The 21,313-nt window shown below is 38.8% G+C and overlaps 1 protein-coding gene across 17 annotated transcripts in view; it reads left to right on the top strand.

The window, feature by feature from the left end:
- LOC307145432 (ankyrin repeat and SAM domain-containing protein 1A) overlaps positions 1 to 21,313 on the top strand; it is a gene marked incomplete at its 3' end in the record, with an annotated part of 130,209 nt that overhangs the window by 37,883 nt on the left and 71,013 nt on the right. For 11 of the 17 annotated variants that reach the window (XM_079848553.1, XM_079848555.1, XM_079848554.1 and 8 more), the window contains 9 exons: positions 6,720 to 7,016; positions 8,653 to 8,728; positions 8,813 to 8,914; positions 9,000 to 9,086; positions 10,229 to 10,401; positions 12,595 to 12,651; positions 14,922 to 15,042; positions 15,916 to 15,959; positions 17,282 to 17,381. In XM_079848553.1, the coding sequence (XP_079704679.1) occupies positions 6,720 to 7,016; positions 8,653 to 8,728; positions 8,813 to 8,914; positions 9,000 to 9,086; positions 10,229 to 10,401; positions 12,595 to 12,651; positions 14,922 to 15,042; positions 15,916 to 15,959; positions 17,282 to 17,381 (1,057 nt within the window). The remainder of the gene's footprint in view (positions 1 to 6,719; positions 7,017 to 8,652; positions 8,729 to 8,812; positions 8,915 to 8,999; positions 9,087 to 10,228; positions 10,402 to 12,594; positions 12,652 to 14,921; positions 15,043 to 15,915; positions 15,960 to 17,281; positions 17,382 to 21,313) is intronic. The other 6 variants (XM_079848560.1, XM_079848559.1, XM_079848558.1 and 3 more) reach the window with 1 other exon arrangement.

The following is a 21,313-nucleotide window of genomic DNA, read 5'->3' as shown; positions in this document are numbered from 1 at the left end:
TTTGAAGCCTAAAGTGGGCGTGGCCGACCGTCGCCATCTTGTTCGCCCGTCACTCCCAAATTTATACATTTTTACAGTCAGACAATGAGCTGAGGTAACGTGACGGCTAACAGACAGCAGACAAACGGCTAATGATGACTAATGACCACAGCAGCGGGAATCCACCTGTCACTCAAAAGTGGACACACCCTTAATTATGCAGAAATTTAAGGCTTAATATAATTTAATCGAATGAGTTGTAAAAAAAATTCACCCCCTCACAGTCGTCATGAAGGGCAAAATTAGCTGTATAGAACAAAGCCACTTTTTGCTCCAGGCTGTAAACATGTTTTTTTTTCTGCTGTAAAGTTGGGCATTTTAACATGGGGGAGATGCAGATTCGACTCACTTTTGCAGCCAGCCTCAAGCGGCCAGTCAATGAATTGCCGTTTAATTCACTTCCGTGTTGGTTTCAAGAGAGAGACACGGAGGTTGCTGCTTGGTACAGACAACAATGTTGTCAAAGCTATCCCCGTTCACACAGATCCGTGAAAACATCTAAAATTGCTGTATTATTCATGCCAGGCCAGTAGATGGCGATGTCACTGTGTACGGAAAAAGACTGAACCTATAGACCAGGGTTCACCAATCTCGGTCCTGGAGGGCCGCTGTCCTGCAGAGTTTAGCTCAAACCAGCTCCAACACACCTGTTTGAAAGTTTCTAGTATGCCTAGTGAGACCTTGATTAGCTGGTTCAGGTGTGTTTAATTGGGGTTGGAGCTAAACTCTGCAGGACATCGGCCCTCCAGGACCGAGATTGGTGAACCCTGCTATAGACCTTATGTAGCCCCGCCCCTTTTCAGCGCCGCGCTCGTTGTCTTTTGACTTCCGGTCTGTGTTTTCACAGCGATTCTGCGTGTTTATTAATGAACGGCTCGTTTTAAAATCTTCCCGGTCGACTGACATTTGTTTAGTCATCTGCTTTAAACATTACAGTCCTCATGATAACTTCCGTTAACTTTACATTAAGTAAATCCACTTCAAAAGCTAATTACTCCTGGACAGCAGCGCCATAGAAATATACAGAGTTCACAGACAATATTCTAAAGATGGCGGCGCCCTCGTTTCTCTGGCGCATATAAGGTCTATAGACAGAACACGTAATACACATGCGCATGATGTAGTTTACAAGGAGATGATAAAGGTATCGCTTTCAAAAACTTGCACTTTGAAACCCGTTTTCAAAAGTTTTCATGCCCCCAAAACGCTGTTGTCTTGTAAATGAACGGCCAAAACTCGTAAAGTTTTCTGTGTTCAGTTGAAGACGGTGTCGTGTTGAGAGAGTTGCAATACAAATGTAATAATCTGCAACGGATAAATGCACAATTCAGCCTTTTACCTTTTGTTAACAGGCTTTGTGTCTATGATGCCTTACAATGCTGGTTTTGAACGAAGTCTCGTTCGTGTTTCTTGACCTGAACTCATTGGTAGGAATCTAGTCCTGTCTGAGACTAGAGATTTCCTCATCCTTCATGTTGGCTGAGATTTCCAGTGTGTTCCAGCATGGCGCTCTCAACCCGTGATCTCTTCGTGACATTAATTGTTTAAAATCACATCAGTTGTGCAGCGGGAACTTTTTCTCTTTCTCTCTCACTCTAAAAGCTTTTATGTGTGGGTACCAAACGTCCCTCGGACTCTTTGAGAAATGTGAAATGCTCTGCTCTCTTCCCAGAGAGATGGTAATGTGGAAAGCATTGCATTGCGCTCCCTCCAGAGAGATGACACATCTGTGTGTGTGTGTGTGTGTGTGTGTGTGACAGAAACACAGAGAGCGCTTCAGTTCTGTCAGTCTATGGTTGATTTTGGCAACTGTGCCTGATTGTAAAGAAACCTGTCAAGGTCATATTTCACTCTAAAAGAAAGAGATGGTAGTTTTCTTAATGGTAAAAAAGGGCTTAAATTCCTATAATATTATTTGCATTGCAATGTTTTATTTTAGTATTATTTTATATAATATTATTGTATTTATTAATTAAAATAAATAGATTTTTTTTAATTTTAAGTTTTAATTTTAGTTCATTTTTGTAATGTAACTGTAAAGTTTATTAGTTTTGATTTTAAATATTTGTTGTTATTTCAGTTTTATTTTGTCATTTTAACTCATCTCAACTAAACATTTTATTTTAGTTAATTGCCAAGGCAACATTTCTAAGTTTTGTTTGTTTTTTTATCAAATATTTATTTTATTTTATTTTATTATTGTTTATCATTATCCATTATATGTTCTTTCATTTCAGCTTCATTTGAATTTTTTATAATTTTTTAAAATAATTTTAGTTAACAATAACAACACTAGTTGTAATCGCATAAGCTCAAAAAATAAATTCCCTAATGTTAGTACTGTAATGTAAAAAAAATATTCTATATTATTTTAACTAATTAATTTATGCTAATTTTGGTTTTACTGACTTTATTATAATTTAAATTGAAATAAAATGCAGTATTTTTACTTTTTTATATACCGTAAAAATGACTGAACAATGTAATTTACGTTAAATTAAATGTGCATTGTACATTATTGAAATAATTAACTAATATTCATTAAAATAAGGTAATGATGCAAAAAAATGTAATGCTTGTAAAAACTTACAATTATATAAATAAAAAAATACTGCACTGTTAACATTAGCTACATTAGTTAACATGACCTAATGAACAATGCATACAGCATATATTAATCTTAAAGGGATAGTTCACCCAAAAATGCACATTTTGTCATCATTAACTCGCCCTCAAGTATACAGTGTGTGTATATTGTTATTTTTTCTCGTGGAGCAGAAAGCATGTCAGTGTGTGTCAGTGCTCTGGTGGCGGCAGCGGTAGCATCTGCCCCCCCCCCCCCCCCCCTCTTTGCCACAGGGCACACACTGATGATGTAATCACTCCTCCCGCTCCTCACCGGTTATATGCTGATGATGTAATCATCATGACATCACGTGGTAGGTCAGCTTTCAGCTCTGATTATCCTGATCCGCGCGCATGTGCGCTGACCCGGCATGCATATCATAACCCTTCTGGAATAATCCCAGCATAGGCCCGACACGTCAGGCTGCGTTCACATCTCAACACGGGACTCCATGCAGTCACGCTACGCACATGTGGAACTTGTGTTAATGCGCTCCTTTGGTTTGCTCCCTCAGGAAGGGCACATGCGTTCACATATGGAGTCATGTGATCGGATGAGGGATGACAGGAGTCATCGGGCTTATTAAACCCAGAGAGAGAGAGAGTGAGCGTGAACAGAAAGATAAGCTCGTTTCATCATGTTTAGTCCAGAGCTCGGGAAAGGCCATCGCTGTGAGACTTCAGACTCTTAAAGACGTAGTTCACACAAACATCAACGTTCACACATCCTCATGTTGTTCCAAACCCGTAAGGCCTTCGTTCATCTTCAGAACACAGACGTTGAAGATTAATATGTTGTTAATAAAGTGGTAAATTAAGTTTTTTGTGTGCAAACAAAGCACTTGCATGACCGCTGGAGTCACATGATTACTTTAATGATGTCTTTACTATCTTTCTGGGGCTTGAAAGCGGTAGTTGCGTAGCCTGTCAATGGAGGGACAGAAAACTCAGATCTTCATTTGTGTTCTGAAAAGTAACGAATGTACCGTTCGATTTGTTTCTTGTTGCAGCGAATCATCATAGTCATTTGATCAAAGTATGGATCCGTATCGATGTATTATTACACCCCTAGTTTGCTCTAGATGTTTTATGTGCTTTTGTCATTTCTATATTTTGTATATTGTTATTTAGTTTTATTTTTGTTTCAATTTTAATAATTAAACTTATTTTAATAAGTAAACTTGCTTTATTTCAATTAGTTGCCAAGGCACAATTTATCATTTTATTTGATTAAGTTTTGCAAGTTTGGGTGTTTCATGTTATACTAATATTTTATTTATAGCTGTATTTTTAAAAAACTGAATCAATTTGAATTGTTTCTAATTATACTAGTAATGATGATGACGTAGTACTGATGCTGAAAGTGCAGTAACGTGTGTTTATGAGAGTTACCTGTGTGCTTGTGAGCGCTGAAATGCTCCGTCACGCAGGTCAAACACACACTCAGTGTGGGGTTTCTGTTCAACACGCACTGTTTTGAAATGTCATGGAGAAATCAGCACTTTCTATTTTAAAAACACAGTGAAAGCTCACTTCTCCTGACAGGCGGTCGTCAGCGCTGGACCGGAATTAACATGAAAATGAATCTGTTGTGTTTGTGGAAAGACTCTGAGCCTCTGTGGTGTCCGGTTCCTCACCAGATAGAGAGAGAGACAGAGAGAGACAGAGAGAGACAGAGAGAGAGAGACAGAGAGAGACAGAGAGAGACAGAGAGAGATAGAGAGAGAGAGAGAGAGAGAGAGAGAGAGAGAGATAGAGAGAGAGAGATATATAGAGAGAGAGAGATAGAGAGATAGAGAGAGAGTCATTCACTCGAGAAGAGCTCTGAGGAAACGAGTGTTTGATGAGAGAGTGATGAAGCTCATGAAGGAGTTCAGTCCAGCTGTTTCCTCACGGATATCTGGGATCTCTGCGCTCACTGTCACTCGAAAGATGTGAGAGCTGATATTAAGGGATCTGATTCTGCTGTGTGTGTGTGTGTGTGTGTGTGTGTTTTGGTTTTCCTTTTTTCAGTTTGAAGAATAAAGGGCTTGCTGTGTTTTTGTTTTCCAGTCTGTGGAGGGAAACGACAGGTGTAGTTTTGTTCTCCCGTCTCTCTCTCTCTCTCTCGTCCCTTATATAATGGCAGGAGAACACACACTGCCCTGCCAGGTGAATACACACTTCTTTCTCTCCCAAAACATATGAGAGTTTGTCTGAGGCTCGCTAGCTTTGATCTGTTTGAGTGAAATAAGTGTCTGTAATGTCTCTGAGGAGGCGCAGCTCGTCCTCTGCCACTCCATCAGTGTGAACACAGTCTCTCTGCAAAGCCAAGATAATCAAGAAGTGTATAATAAACAAAGAATAGTATAAATGTTAGCAATAGCATTCAGTAATATACAGTATTAATGTAATTATAATAGTTATTATTAATGGTGATGGTAATAATGCTAAATATATTTGTACAGTAGAATTTTTATTATATTGTTAACATAATATTGTAATAATAATCATGATAATTTGCTAATGAATATCATCATCATCATCATCATCATCATCATCATAATAATAGTTATATTAATAATTAAATTAAAAATGGTAATACAATAATAATAATGAATATGATGGTAATAAATGAAATATGAACAAAAATAGTTGTATTAATATTTACGTCATAATCATCATAATAAAAATGGTAATAATAAAGAATAAAAATGCAATAACCGTTTTATTAATCATCTTAATAATAGTTTGTTGTTGTTATTATAAGATTCATAATAATGATGTGTGTGTGTGTGTGTGCGTGTGCACAGGATGCTTTACCCACTGTGATGATGTAGTTGTGGGGTGTGGTCATCAAACCAGCACATGTTCATTGACTCCGGCTCTGCTCACACACACACACAAACACAAACGCACACACACACACACACACACACACACACACACACACACACACACACACACACACAGACACACAGACACACAGACACACAGTCACTCAGAGTGGTGGAGTGTGTGTGGCTTGCCTTGTGTCCACTGCTGCCAGCCGCCCGGACACTTTCACAAGCCTTAGAGAGAGAGAGACACACACACACACACACACACACACACACACACACACACACACACACACACACACACACACACACACACACACAGACAGATCTCTGCACAGCTCTGGAGGAACCCGAGTCTGATGATGAAGGGCTCAGTCAGATTCTCACTAGCAGTTTTTGAGCTCTAGGGTATTTTGTGTTTAATTCCATAGTTATTATTACACTCAAGATTTGACTTGATTCAGTCAGCAAACAAAGCAAATATAACAGCGCCCTCTGGTGGTCAGGTTTCAGTACATCAGTCATTGTGAAGTTGAATGATATGCTACAATCATGCTGTACATTTCAAACTATGAGTCATTTTGTTTAATTGTGTCTAATTTAAGTATAATATTGGAAATACCAAGAGTGATAGTTAGCCAATGTCAAAGATATTGACCACTGATCAAAAGTGACGGTAAAGTAGTGCACATATAGTCCAAAAAACACTGTAATGTTTGAATATCAATACATTAGATACAACATATCGAATCAAGTGTCATTGATTTAAAGATAACACAAACACACTTTACACGCCATGAAATTTCACAAAAATAAGTTTGTAACGCATCTAGTGCTGAAAATGAATATTTAAGCACTTTGAGTGTGTGTGAGACGAGTTGTCTGCATGCGGTCAAGCTTGCATGTCCTCTTCTGCTCTCTCTGTCTTTCTCCGGCTGAATAACGGTGTAAGACTGTTGTGATTTTGTGTATTTTACATAAATTCAGTCCGATGTTTTGTCTAAAAAGTTACGAATCTTCCACAATCCTGCTCTGTTTCGACTGATCTTGTTTTTTGTGTCGTTCTCCTAAAAGCGGGCTTTATTGCCAATGCGAAGCTATGCTCACATAGCTTTACCACCTTGTGTCTTCAGCGAAGGCTACAACTGCCTGGATTCGCTTGAAAATGGTTTATTTCTCACACTTTTCAGGCCCAAGCACTGAAGTAACAACATCTCTCCGTCCTCTTCTCCGCAGAACAACGACAACGAGACGCCTCTGCACTGCGCGGCTCAGTACGGGCACACGCGGGTGGTGCAGCTGCTGCTGGAGGAGCTGACCGACCCCACCATGCGCAACAACAAGTTTGAGACGCCGCTGGACCTGGCAGCGCTCTACGGCAGGCTGGAGGTGGTCAAACTTCTGCTCAGCGCTCATCCCAACCTGCTCAGCTCCAACACCAAGAAGCACACGCCTCTCCACCTGGCCTCGCGCAACGGACACCTGCCCGTGGTGGAGGTGCTGCTGGCCGCCGGCGTGGACATCAACTACCAGGTGAGGACGTCTGGGCCCAATATCACGCAGGAGTGCCATGATGAAGCACTGAACCTAAAATCTTGCATCAGCTACTCACCTTCAAGTCTATCCAAACGTGTACAACCTTAATTCATCTTCAAAACACAAATGAAGATATTTTAATGAAATCTGAAAGACTTGCGTCCCTCCGTTGACATTCTATTAACCAAAAACTCTGACATTTCAAAACTTTCCTTAAGAGTTTGTAAAATAAATCCATATGAATCGAGCAGTTCAGTCCATTCTGAAGAGATGTGATCATCGATTGATTGAATTTGATGTGATGGATTTAATTTAGGCTTTTATTCACATATAAACATTGATCAGCGAACGTGAAATATGGTAATTGGAAGCTTGCTTAACGTGTGAGAACGAACCTCATTGGTCATTAAGGAAGTTCAAATGTGCTGCGAAACACGCAAGAATGAATCTCATTGGTTCACGCGCATCAAGCAAGCATGATTGAACTTTGATTGAGCTGTTTACCAATCATCTCAGTGTTCTAAAGATGAAAAGAAAAAATGGATTTGGAATGACATGAGGATGAGCAAATGACGACAGAATTTGTGTTTTTGGGTGAACTAATCCTTTAAATTCTCCTGTTATGCATTCGCATTTAAAGTCCCCCTGTAGTAAATCATTGTATCCCTTAAAACCCATCTTTAATCACCAAAATTACATATTTAAGAGTTGTTTCTTCGAAAAAAAATTTTTCATACCTTAAAATAGCTTGAATGTAACTCCACACCCTAATTTATTATGCATGGTTCTATGAATATGCAAATGTTCCCCGCCTCCACTCACTCACACCAGCTCAGAGATCCACTCACGTTGATCTGATTGGTTGTAAGGTAGTTTGTGACGTCAGAAACACCAGCGATTTCAAAGCGTGTTTTTGAGACTGTCTTTGGTTCACTGCAGTTTTAAGGAGGAAATACTCAGCAATGGAGTCGACTTATGAATTTACACATGGTTTGTCTTAAAGCATATTAAAAACACCACATAGACATATAAACAACATTAAAAGCTTGATTTTCATCACACGGGGAGTTTAAGCACCCAAGATGTTTGGGCTGTATTCGAAATAGCATACTACCATACTTCAATACTTTGACTATTTCTGCAATATGCATAGTTTTGCATTATGTACATTTTCTTGTATGTATGTCAAATCATAGAAGTCATTTTTTCATAAAAATGCTGTTTCATGTTGACTTGTGTCCAAGTGCATATCAGTGCAGGTGTGTGTTGGCTGGGCTTTTTAACAGTCATGACAGGTGGTTTTACCTCACCGTGATCTGAGCTAACAGCTCTTTAACACCTTGCCAGAACACTCCTTACCTGAGAAACCTGCTCACACACTTAACAGTTACAACCTGCCATCTGCCTCTCACTCAGAGCAGCGGCCCACATTCACACAGTCTGCTTTGTCTGATAACATACTGAGAAAGCCAGTGCAGTGCGAAATTGAGTCTCTCTGCTCTCCACTGGGTTCTGATATGTCACATCGGACTCGGTTATTGCCGTCAACTGACCCGAAACGCAATGTACAAGAGCTTTTAACCTTCACTACTTTGCTATCGTGTTATTTAAGTGTCATTGTGTTCGTTCACAGACAGAGAAAGGCAGCGCCCTTCATGAAGCAGCTCTATTCGGAAAGACGGAAGTAGTGCAAAAACTACTCAACGCAGGTAAAAACAAAGGCAAACTCAGAAATTACCAGTCCTTTGACTGCCGGAAATGTCCCCAGGACGCTCTGTCTGAATGTTCTTCAGGTATTGATGTGAATATCGTGGACAGTAAGAATCTAACAGCGCTGGACACTGTTAGAGACATGCCCTCTCAAAAGAGCCGACAGATCGCCTCCCTCATACAAGGTACGTCTGGAGCAGATCTCACACACACCACTGAGCCGGTTCCTCCTCTGGTCCTCGGTTTCACGCTTGTCTTGTGTCTCTGCAGCTCACATGAGCGGGCGTCCGTCAGACACGAGCCTCCCTCCTCCACCAGTGCCTCCACCTCAAGAGAGCCTGAGCCCCAAGAGAAAAGGTCAGAGCAAAACTTCAGCTGTCATGTGCTCTAGGTTTTTTGGGTGAAATTTTATTTAGACCTTGTTGACACCTGGTATTAAGATGCGTTTCGGTCGATCGGATGAAGTGGACAACACTAAATACAGGAGTAAACGGGTCTAAGATGTTTTGAGCTTGTCCACTTTCTATCACTTCCAGAGGAAGTTAAAAAAAACACATTTGACCGGATTGCTTTCGTAGTGTAAACGCTCATGTGGACGAATGTGTTTAAACAGCCGCAAAAGACCGTCTATTCTTCACTTACTGACATAATGAGTAACATTATGGGAAACGCTCTAGTCAGACGGGATTCAAACTGTTGGCCGAAGACCCAAGTTTCGTTTGAAGATGAAAAATGTACCAAGCACAATGTTCTCTCACCATTCCTGATTTCTAACACACACTCAGTGTTCAGCTGGTCTCGAGTCTGTCAGAGCAGAAACTAAAGCTGCTGTTCTCCGTGTGTTTTTCCATCGTCTCCGGTCGCGTTCATATCTAAACTGAGCGAGCTTATTTCGCCCATTAGATTGAAAGATCTGAAAAAGCCCATACATTTCCCCGCCCCTCGAAGAAATCAGGACAGAAGTGGTTGAAAGTGGACAAAAGAGACGGAATGAAACACCAGGTGTAAACGGGGACTAAATTACACAGATTTATTTAGCTGTTAATTGTTTTACCATAGAAACGCATAATTTCGATTTCAAGGGAGTGAACAGCTCTGTCTAGGACGTCCCACGTCGCCGTCTAGTGATTATGACAAGACCTGAACGCACCAATACTACTATTTTAAATGTTTTATCAATGCATACTGTGTTCTAATTTACTTTTATTATTATTATTATTATTTATTTATTTATTTTTAATTCCACCATTATTCCATCCTGAATATAGTCTTGTTTTAAATTTTGTTTGGTACATTTCCTTGTATTTGGTCATTTGTATTATCTGGAGGTGAACATTAATAAATGAATGAATGCCGAATTGGAGTTGAGTCCGGCATATCCTGATTCCTCTCTCTCAGCAATACTTGTTTTGTCTCCCTCTCCAAATACAAATGATGCTGATGCTCATTGTATCCTTTGCTGTACAGATGTTGTAATGTGTAAATGTGTGTTTTCACAGGAGAAATGGAGCAGCAGGTCAGTGAGCTCATATCCGGGTTGTCTCCGACCCCCGTGGAAGAGAGTCCGTATGAAGCCTTGTTTGAGGCGTCCTCGTGTCACTCTCTCGACAGCCTGGCCAGTGGAAAGTCCTCGGACAGAGACTCCGGGCGGCCCGACAGTGAAGCCGGGAAGGTGAGGATTCGATATACGGATATTTCTGTCTTTGAAATCCTTGTTGGTTGAAATCAACCAATTAAACACACAGGGTATAAATGTTTCAATTTTTTTTATCCACTGCCTGCAAAAAAAAAAAAAAAGTTACTGTTTGGATTTAAATATGTAAATACTTAAGAGTCCATGATTAGATTGCAGTGATTATTATGTTTCTATCATGTTATATGTTTGGCAACAGTTCTTCTAACCCTAATTGATGGAGTGTGTAGCTTGTAGGAAGGTGTAACCATGTAGGAAGACACACCATGGTCATATTCCAGGATGACAAAGTCAAGATTCTTCAGTCTTAGACTGTGAAAGAATGGTTGGGAGGAGCATGAGGAATCATTTTCACACATGAATTGGCACCTTAAATTCATTGAATGTCTTTGGGATGTGCTGGAGGAGACTTTACAGAGTGCTGGACTCTTGCATTGTCAATACAAGATCTTGACCAAAAATTGATGCATCTCTTTATGGAAATAAATGTTGTGATGTTACTTTTTTATCAAGAGGTGCATCAATGAATTTAAGGTCTGGACTCAGAGGTTTAAATTCATGTGTGGAAATGATTCTTCATGTTCCTCCCAACCATTCTTTCACAGTTTGAGCCTGATGAATCTTGACACCGTCGTCATCCTGGAATATGGCCATGATGTGTCTTCCTACATGGTTGATCAAGAAATGAAAAGCTACACACTCCATCAGTTATGGTTAGAAGAACTGTTGCCGAACGTATAACATGATAGAAACATAATAATTACTGCAATAATGATCCAGTCATAGACCTTTAAGCTTTTGCATATTTATATCCAAACAGCGAGGTTTTTTTGGCCGGCAGTGTATAAGAAATTATACTCTCAATTCTATATGTAAGAAATATGCTAGCCAGGGAGGCAATTCCAATGAGGAAATGTAATTGATATTTATAAAAATCGTAGTTTTGACTCTAGAATCTGATTGGATGAGCCTCGTCCCAAAGTCTTCATTAAAGAGATATTTCACAGCTGGAGAGTTGAATGTGTATTTAAATTGGGTAATTTATGTAGAAGAAATGTGAAATTATTTTAGAAGTTGGTGCCTTCTAGACTGAGAAAAGCCAGAAAATTTATTTTTGGCTCATGTGGATGAAAGACAACAACTCCCAGAGTGCACTTGCTTCGCTGCCCTGAGGACACTCCCAAGCCACGCCTACCGGTTACAGAGGGCAGTAGCGGAAGAAATGATATAGCTAGGCTACTAGTTGACTCGAAACTGAAAAAACGCCGTTTTATCGTGAGATGCCCCCCCTATGGGCGGGTTGAAAACATGCGGAACGAGCTCCTCCAACTGGCTGTAGTCTCTCGCCTCTGGCCAAAAAAGCCTCAGATGACGCAAAATGGCGATTTTTGCGTCATCTGAGTTTTTTTTTCCAGACACACAATACAGAAATCTCTCGTCTCAGGGGGACATGAGGGAGGGAAGCATTCGAAAATACTACCGGGTTTCTACTGATACAACGCTTAATGCTAATCGGTGAAGTATCCCTTTAAATACTAATAAATGCACTTGTGGCCACACATTATATATTAATTAAAAGCTTAAACATTCAGTGAATGAATTATATTACTTGGCAGAAGAATTATGATTATTATGTTAATATTTAATTATACATTCAAGATATTTATTGAACTTTAGTATATTTTATCAAATTGTTTTTGCCTTTTAAGCAATAAATGAAATGATGATGCAATGTGATACAGTGCGCACAGTTTTATTGGTCGGTTATTCTTTTCAATTACTTTATTTTCAGTAGCCTTCTGTGAAATCTGAAGATTTGGTGTAGTAGTTTCCTCCACTAGATGGAGACTTTTAATTACAGGTCCATCATGGTGTTCACTTTGAACTTCGGTAACACTTTATTTTACAGTGTCCTTGTTACACGTTACATGTAGTTACTGTAGTAATGACTTTAAATTATGCATAATTACATGTAACTAACCCTAAATACAACTCTATAGTAAGTACATGTAGTTAACTATTATTACACAGTACTTAAATGCATAATTACACTGTAACACAGAAACCTTAAAATAAAGTGTAACCTACATTTCTTCATGTCTTTCTTTAAAAATAATAAAAGAAAAAGGTTTCAACCTGTTTGATAGTAAATGAGTTGAATGTTTCTGACAGAAAGAGCGTCATCCTCCACAGAATCAGTCTACACTGGAAGAGGAGCTCAGCTCTGAGGTAAAGTCTCTGTTCAGACTTCCAGTGTTTGGTTCACATTTCACATTAAATCAAATAAAGTCTGGAATCCCTAAAGAATCCCTCTGGAAGAACAGCCCAGTGATTCCATGTGGCGGATGCGATTGACCCTGGTGTTTCCAGTATCTGCCTCCATCGTTCAGTAGAGTAGTCTATATTTGTACTTTTACTTGTCAATATTTCTTCAGGAATGTTCACCTCTCTGTTTACTTCCTTTAAAATCTCGTATTTGTTTCATTTTCTCTTACAAAAGAAGTGCTGTGGATGTATCACTGTGGTATTTACAGTGCTATGCATAAGTTTAGACACCCATGCTAAAGTTGACTAAAAAGATGAATAAAAAATCATCTTTTGGAAATTGAACTTAATGCCTTAATTAAAAAAATTAAAAAATTTAAAATTAAAAAAATTCTTTGTGAATGAAAAATTCTTTCATTCACAAAGAAAATTGGTGTCCTTAAAGGTTGGATTTTTCCTAATTTTTTAAATTAAGGCATTAAGTTCAATTTCCAAAAGATGATTTTTTATTCCTCTTTTTAGTCAACTTTAGCATGGGTGTCTAAACTTATGCATAGCACTGTAGCTATGGCCATCACTCAAAATGCAATCCTGTAGATTTTGATATTAGCATGTTGCTAAGCTAATAGCTTTATACTCTATCAACAAAAATCACACGACACACAAACATTGGGTGAATTATTTTCCGGTGTTGTAATGAAAAGTACTTATTTATGATCAACATTTTCGTTCACATGCAATTGTCGCAATTTGCCTTCTAGTGGCAGACGCACAAAACTTTCAAATTGGTCATGAAGCAGCCATTTCCCTTTGCTTATTCACCATAGTAAAATTAATTAATCGAGTGCATTAGTGCCCGCCCCCTTTTTATTTATTTATTTATTTTTCTCATAGGGATTGTAAAATAGTTTTCGTTCAAGAGTTATTTCAGCTACTAGGGGAATCACAACACTACTCTATAACACTACAAACCTTGATTTGAAGCATAAAAGTTTTTGAAAATCAGACAAAAAGACAAGAACTACAATCCCATAAAGCATTGTGAACCACATAAACGATGGAGCAATAATAAGTTACTTATTTACTAATGTTGATTATATGTATAAAAGCAATATATACATACAAACATTTCCGTATTTTGAGAGCATAGAGAGATCGACTCGAGCGGAGCTAAACAACTCTTTTTGCTGGTTTCTACTCTTGTTCCTCTGGTTGGTGGAATTTGCTGTACAGCATCATGGGTAATGTAGTTTTTACCATGAATTCTGCTGTTAAACACGATTATTTTACAAATAATCTGAAATAATGTGGGCCATGGATTAACAAATTCGTAGCTCACAGTGAGGCAGTCTTTAAAGGTTTATAAACTACCTTTCCAAATCAATATCAATTTCCCTATGGATGTTTTTACTTCTGGAACCTGACTGTTGCTCTCTATAATGAATGTATGAATATATCTACAAAAAACAAATTGCAAGGTTTTCAATGGCTAATCAACACAGAATAATTAATAATAATACCATGGAGATATAGTGAATAATTGGTATGATATTTACATGGTACACCCAGCTGCTATAACATGTTTTTTTTTTTTAAATGAACCTTTTTTTTGTTTGTACTTTTATTATCTATATTTAATCTGTACATGAATGATTGGCAGCAGTGCACAGGGTGGAGAGCAGAACAATGAACATTGTGGCGGAGAGGCTGTTGAATCTGTCTTTCCACTCGCTGACTGCTGTTTCCGCACGTCTACCCAAATCAAACAGCATCCTCATGAATATTAATGCTGTGGGTCTCTGCAACACACAGCAAACCTTCTGTCTGAAAGACTCAGGAACCCATGACCAACACGAACACACTAGACTAGAGCTGGATACAGAGATTCAAAGCTTTGCAACACTTCACTCAGTTTTGTCAAACACTCTGAACCGAAGTAGTAGGCCAGACTTTCCAACGCTTGATTTATACGTTCATGCAGTGTCAGCAAAATGATCACTCACTGGACTGTGCCATATAAATGACAGAAATTCAGACTTGACTCTGTTACCTGCTGCTATTAGAAAGGTCATCTTTTTTTTTTAAGTGCTGCCGCTCATAAAGCAATACGGACTGTGAAGTAAGTGATTGCTTTTTATGCCAGTGTTTTCTGCATGAACTGAGTCTCTCTCTCTCTCTCTCTCTCTCTCTCTCTCTCTCTCTCTCTCTCTCTCTCTCTCTCTCTCTCTCCGCAGGCGGTTCACACTAACAGCAGTGTGGATGAACGCGTCGAGCCCGTGGAAGAGGAGGACCACACATATGAACTGCTAGTCACTGCACAGACCAAAATCCCCAACAACACACAAAACAAGAGAGGTATGGACACTACATGACTTTTGGGTCGTCTTCGATGCGGTTGTGAGACCTCACACAAGCTTTATAGATTTACCCCACCACTTTGTTTATTAAACATGAGCCAATTTGCATATGCCCCTCATAAATATATGAGACTGTCATCTCTGAAAACATGAACTTCAACATTATGCTCTGCTATAAGATCAGATGTTACATCTAGTCGTTCTTTGAAAGAATCAAAAAGTGATTTCAAAACGTTTTTGTAAACTACGACTATTAAAAATCATTTTTGTTAAATTGAAATGAAGCTGAAATAAAACAAGATATTAAATGAAAAAACTTAAATGAAAATGAGAAATGTTGGCTTGCAAGCTTAATGAAAACAAGTTGAAGTACTAGAATTGCTAAAACTAAAATAAAAACGAATTAACCTGTTAACTGTAAGTGTCCACTTTTTTACTGCCTTTTTCCCCTATCACATGTTTTAGTAATCATTATAAATTGGGTATCATTTGAAAACGTAAACCCTCAAAATTCATCCTGTGAAAACTGTTTTGAAATCGGACATTGTGTTAACATGTAGATGTTATTTTAAACCTTTAAGCCGGCTCCTCCCCCCTAGTGGGCGCTGTCATGTGTCATTTTACAAAATTTACTGCAGTATTTTAGAATCAAATCTTTTTCAAATTTGACAAAACGCATATCGTCGGAAAGGTCTGAGACTCGAGGTTACATATTTGCTACTAATGCTAAAATAACACCGTTTCAAATGGATAGGGAATGTCTTAAAAGTGAAGTCAATCAATATATCCTAAATTTACAGGATGTGACCTTCTTTTGCTATCTTTTGCTGTTTCTTTTATCATTGACATAACTTGATGTCTTTATCTCCAGATGTGGACATCTCAGCCAAGTCTTCCAACAGTGTCCTACCTCAGGTGAGAAATACTGATTATTATGCTTGTTCCAAAACTTCACTGCCTAATTCTTACATACTAAGGCAACATCCCAACTGCTATGACACCTCATAAGTGAGTGATTTAAAACGCTTTAGGCATTTACACACAATGCTACACACACTGCTTCACACAAGAGACTTGACTCAATGCATTCCAGCAGAGTTTAATATTAGCATGTCGCTAAGTAGTGGAGCGGCTAAGTGATATAATCGTTCAGTTTATGATACAAGCGTGAAAATTGGCATGAGCAGTCTCCATTTTTCAAGATGGCCGACACCTTAGTGGAGCAGTTAAGTGACATAGTGGTTTATTTGGTGATACAAACATGAAAATTGGCATGAGCAGTCTCTGATGGTCACTAGACAATAAGCCACCCACAGCTACTTGAAATTTCAAGATGGCGGCCATTTTTCAAGATGGCCACCACCTTAGTGGAGCAATTAGGTTCATGGCAATTTTCATGCTTGTATCACCAACTAAATGATTTCTTAAGCCTAATTGCTCCACTAAGGTGGTGGCCATCTTGAAAAATGTCCGCCATCTTGAAATTTCAAGTAGCTGTAGGTGGCTTATTGTCAAGTGACCCACAGAGACTGCTCATGCCAATTTTCATGCTTGTATCACCAAATAAACCACTATATCACTTAACTGCTCCACTAAGGTGTCGGCCATCTTGAAAAATTGCCGCCATCTTGAAATTTCAAGTGGCTCAGGCAATTTTCTTGTCAAGTGACCCATGGAGACTGCTCATACCAATTTTCACGCTTGAATCATAAACTGAACAATTCTGCCAAACATAAGCACTTAGCCGCTCCACTAAAGCTAATAGCTTGATACTCTAAAAGTGTACAACACACACAATTATTTGGTGAAATAATATATTTTTAGTTCGATTTTTCAGTATTGAATGAAATATGCTTATTTTTAATCAACATTACTCTCATTCACCGTCTTGTATTTCTTGGATTGCCTCCTTTGTGAAAGATACTGTACATGCTATGCTGCTAAAACGAAGTATATTAGGAGGCAGCGAAACTGAGTTCAGGCTTCAGGTCAGGATTCTGGAGTTACCCATGATGCCTTAAAACGCTGTCTGCATAGGAAGCTTTAAGTTTTTAAAAACAGAGCTTTGTTGTTTATTTACTTTTATTCAAATCTGTCACGCTGTCCGAACACTGTCTAGTGTGCAGTAGCCAGTCAGTATTCATCTGTATGCAGCATCTGTTGTGTGTGTGTGTGATTGCACATGTGATAAAAGCTAGACATTCCTTAATGTGTGAATATTGGTGTTATTGTTGCAGCGAAAGACCGCCACACACACTGACCTACGACCTCCAGCGTCCAACACAAACACTCTGCAGCCGCCTGCTCCTCTTTTTAGCACAGGCCAGACGTCTGGAGGTAAGTGTGTGCATATGTGAACGCTCACTTCCTAATGACACCGTGAACACTAAGAACTGACCTTTACAATGTTGCTGCCGTAGTTGAATAACAGTATAACAGGTTCAGTTAAACTACGATTTAGCAACCAAATATGATTCAAACAAATTAGAGTACATGATCTTTACTCTTAAAATGCTTGCTTTCTGTCTGAGACTTGTGCTTTTGTGCTGTATTTAAAGGAAAAAATAATTGTATGTATTATTTATGTATTGTGTCATTCCTACGGAGCCCCTAAAGGGACATAGGGAAAAAAATGAAAAACACTTTTGATTTGCTTTCTAAACTGACAAATCTTGGCATTCACTCACATCAACTTTTGTGATGGAAATAATGAGGTAGGAGAGAAAGTAAAAAAAAAAAAAAAAAAGTCTTTCACAGGTCTTCCAAATTCTGTATGCTGTATTTATTTTATTTTTTTACTGTGGAACGCAAAATCAGACATTTTGAAGAATGTTCACGGTGCTCCTTTCCATATAATGTGGAAGTAGTGACGCCATCAAGCTCCAACGACAAAAAAACTCCTCATCACCATTAAAACACAAAAGTTTTCTAAATTTTCATTTTTGGGTGAACTATTCCAAAATATTTCCAATTGTCATCAGTTTTGGAGCAAGAATATTGGTAGGATGGTAACTCAGTGGACATTTGTCCAGTGCGTTTGTTTCTGTGTCCCTCTCTGATCCTCCTAAAGTCGTCCCTCAGAAATCCTTGCCTAACTTAGAACAATGTTTACACAGTGTAACACGACTCTAGTTAGCATTACTGGCCAAGAGTCCAAGAGAAATGCCATTACGGCTTAGTTTCACTCCAAAGGTGAAACCTGTGCACATATAAAGCCATTATATTGCAGCGTGGGATAAAGTTCTTGTTCTGATATGGTTGGATTTTCATAGCATTGGTACGTGTGGTAAATGCCAGTGGAAGTTATATGAAAGCCCCTGCACTCTCCTCGTATTTCAAAACAAACAGCAGAGCGTCTCTCCTCGTCTCGTTGCCCTTCTCGTCCCTTAAGCTTCATAGACCTCAGCTGCCGCCTCCACTGTCGTACTGCGCTGCGCACCTGTCAATAACCCTGCAGGAAATCAGTCTGTAGACACACAGCAGCACACCCCCAAATAACAGGGTGTAAGCTTGTCATATTTCTCATGTCTGGCTCTCACAGCGGGAGCGATGCGTTGATGTATTGAGGACTTGAAGGAGGTTCTGACCTTAGTGCTTTGGAGATGAAAGCTTCATCCTGAGTGCAAAAGCATGTGTGCTTTAGACGTCCCTTCCCTCTTTTAATAAACGCTTCTCACCGTTGGCACGCACCTCCGAAGCTCTTAGCACTTAGCTGAGGAGATGCAACAGCTGAGGACTGAACTGAGCCGGTTACCCTAGAACTTTCTGACGGGTGACATTACTTCAGCTCATCAGATGTCAGCACTGCTCAAGTGTGCTTGGGTGTGTTCAACTTGCTCAGGACAACACTATATACATAGTAGTGGTGGGGAAAAAATCGATTCTGTTCAGTATCGCAATATTTTGCGCACGCAATTATATCGATACAGTAGCGCAAAGTATTGCAATATTAATTATAAAATTATCTGTTTTACTTTCTGGTTTTCTCCATTGGTTTTCTCGGAGTTTACTCTGATAATTTACATTTGCATATTACATCCACTAGGTGGCGCTTGTTGCGGTGCTTTGTTGTCGTGCATTCAACAGCAAATTCAAATGAAAATGGCTTCACCATCACAACCGGTTGCACACAACGCTCCGTCTTCTTTCAAATCAAAAGTGTGGGTAAATTTCGGTTTTCATCAAAAAGCAAATAGTATATTCCCAAATGAATTTTGGTTGATGACCTTGCAGCCAACTGGACTGGACTCTAGCAGTGCACATTTTTGTTTATTATTTGTATATTATAAGTTGCTCTATTTATGATTATTCTCAGGTTTCTGTTACTCTATTATGTCTGCTTTATGTTACTCTTTAAGTTATGTGCTGGGAGCTCACCATTCATGTGAGAAGTCTCCTATTCAGAGAATAATTACGTCCTGGCCTGTAATAAGGTCTGTCCTGAATGTTCAAGGACAAAGTTTTTGCACTTCAGTTAATGTGTAGAAGATAATGTTCACAGAATTAAATGTGACATTTGAAGTCTTATTTTCTAAATTTTTTGTAATGCCTTTGAATAATATGGGGGATATGAATCGCAATATATCGCAGAATCGAATCGCAATACTTGCTGTATCGCAATAAGAATCGCAATACTAACGAATCGTAACATTTTTGTCAATTCCCACCCCTAATACATAATGCACAGCCTTCTATTTAAAAAACAATTATTTTTTTGAAATAATGGACATTATTCCTAGTAGTAGTGTGGTGTGGGTATGACGTCATTTTGTAGGACAGTTCGCATCCCACTGGCTCCCTCGAGAAAATCCCAATAGGATTTTTCCATATGCTTTTGGATTAAAGTAAAAAACAAGCTCTGTGATCAGCAAAAGTGTATGACTCTTGCACGTTTCATCACAGATGAACACCACTTTAATGAATTTTAAAGCCTAAATGCAGTCGCCAGAAGTAAGAAGCTAAAGGCTATAAACGAACTACACCATGGTCACATGACTTCAATGTCACCGTCACTAAGCTTCCACAACTCTTTCAGTTTTTACCTAAAAACATTTTCCCAGAGCGTTTGAGTTAGAATAGTTTATAAGAGCACAATTATGAGCATAATGAGGCTGTAAAAGCTGACTGAGTTTACTGTTCGGCGTTTAATCTCCTCGATGGTCTCTGTAGTCCCATTTAGCCACTTGTTAGCATCCGCCTTTTTCAAGACACGTAACGGCTTCAAAAAATCATAAGTGTGGTAATCCTGGTGTATTTTATGCCGTAGAATAAAACATGTTAGTGTCTTGAGCTTCTGTTCAACACAGACCTTATTTCAGCCATTTAACCAAAACCCCATTTATTGTAAAAAAAAAAAAAGGACTTTGGGACGACGGAACCGGAAGTGCTATCATAACTCGCTTCCGCATTTTGGCTTACAAAGTGATGCCATTCCTGCGCCACTCTATAGACCTTATGTAGCCCCGCCCCTTTTCAGCGCTGCGCTCGTTGTCTTCTGTCTTCTGGTTTGTATTTCCACTGCGATCTTACGTATTTATGAATGATCTGCCCGTTTTAAAATCTTCCCGGTCTACTGACATTTGTAATGACATCCACCTCGAACATTACAATCCTTGTGATGACCTTCGTTACCTCTACCATTAATAAATCCACTTCACTAGCTAATCACTCTTCGACAGCGACGCCATAGAAATATACAGAGCTACCACAAAAAACGGAAGTTTCGATATTCAATAGTACAATACAGTACAATATCCTAAAGATGGCTGCGCACTTGTTTCTCTGGCGCATAAGGTCTATAGTAGCTAATGTGCTAGACTATTATGTAAGTTTGTTTTACAACAGGAAAATTATGATAAATGTTATAGATGTACTTATTTCATTAAATACTAATCATGTTCTGAAAAAAGAGTTCTAGAAAACCCGCTTAAGCTGATTGGTTTGAGATTATCTTAAAGACCAGCCTGAGCTTGGAGAACGACAAAGACCAGTAAATCATCTTAGGCTGGTTCAAATGTTTTGTCATTAAAATAGCCTATGTTGTCTTATACGTCTGTGCTATTCACTTTTAAACATGTTACATGTTACAATATTGAAACTGTTGGAATTGACTAAGTGTTAGACTTGTGTTACTCACATGGGACCGCTATTTGTGTGGCGTGTATTTAAAGGGTTTCAGATCCGTTTCATTTCAGTTAGTATGCTTGCTTCAGGTGTATAGTTGTTGTTGCTAGGTGATTTTTTTTTAAACTTCTCCAGTCATTTTGAAT

Source organism: Squalius cephalus (genome assembly GCF_949319135.1).
Source record: "Squalius cephalus genome assembly, chromosome: 18".
Lineage (NCBI taxonomy): Eukaryota > Metazoa > Chordata > Actinopteri > Cypriniformes > Leuciscidae > Squalius > Squalius cephalus.
This window is presented reverse-complemented; position numbering and strand designations above follow the sequence as displayed.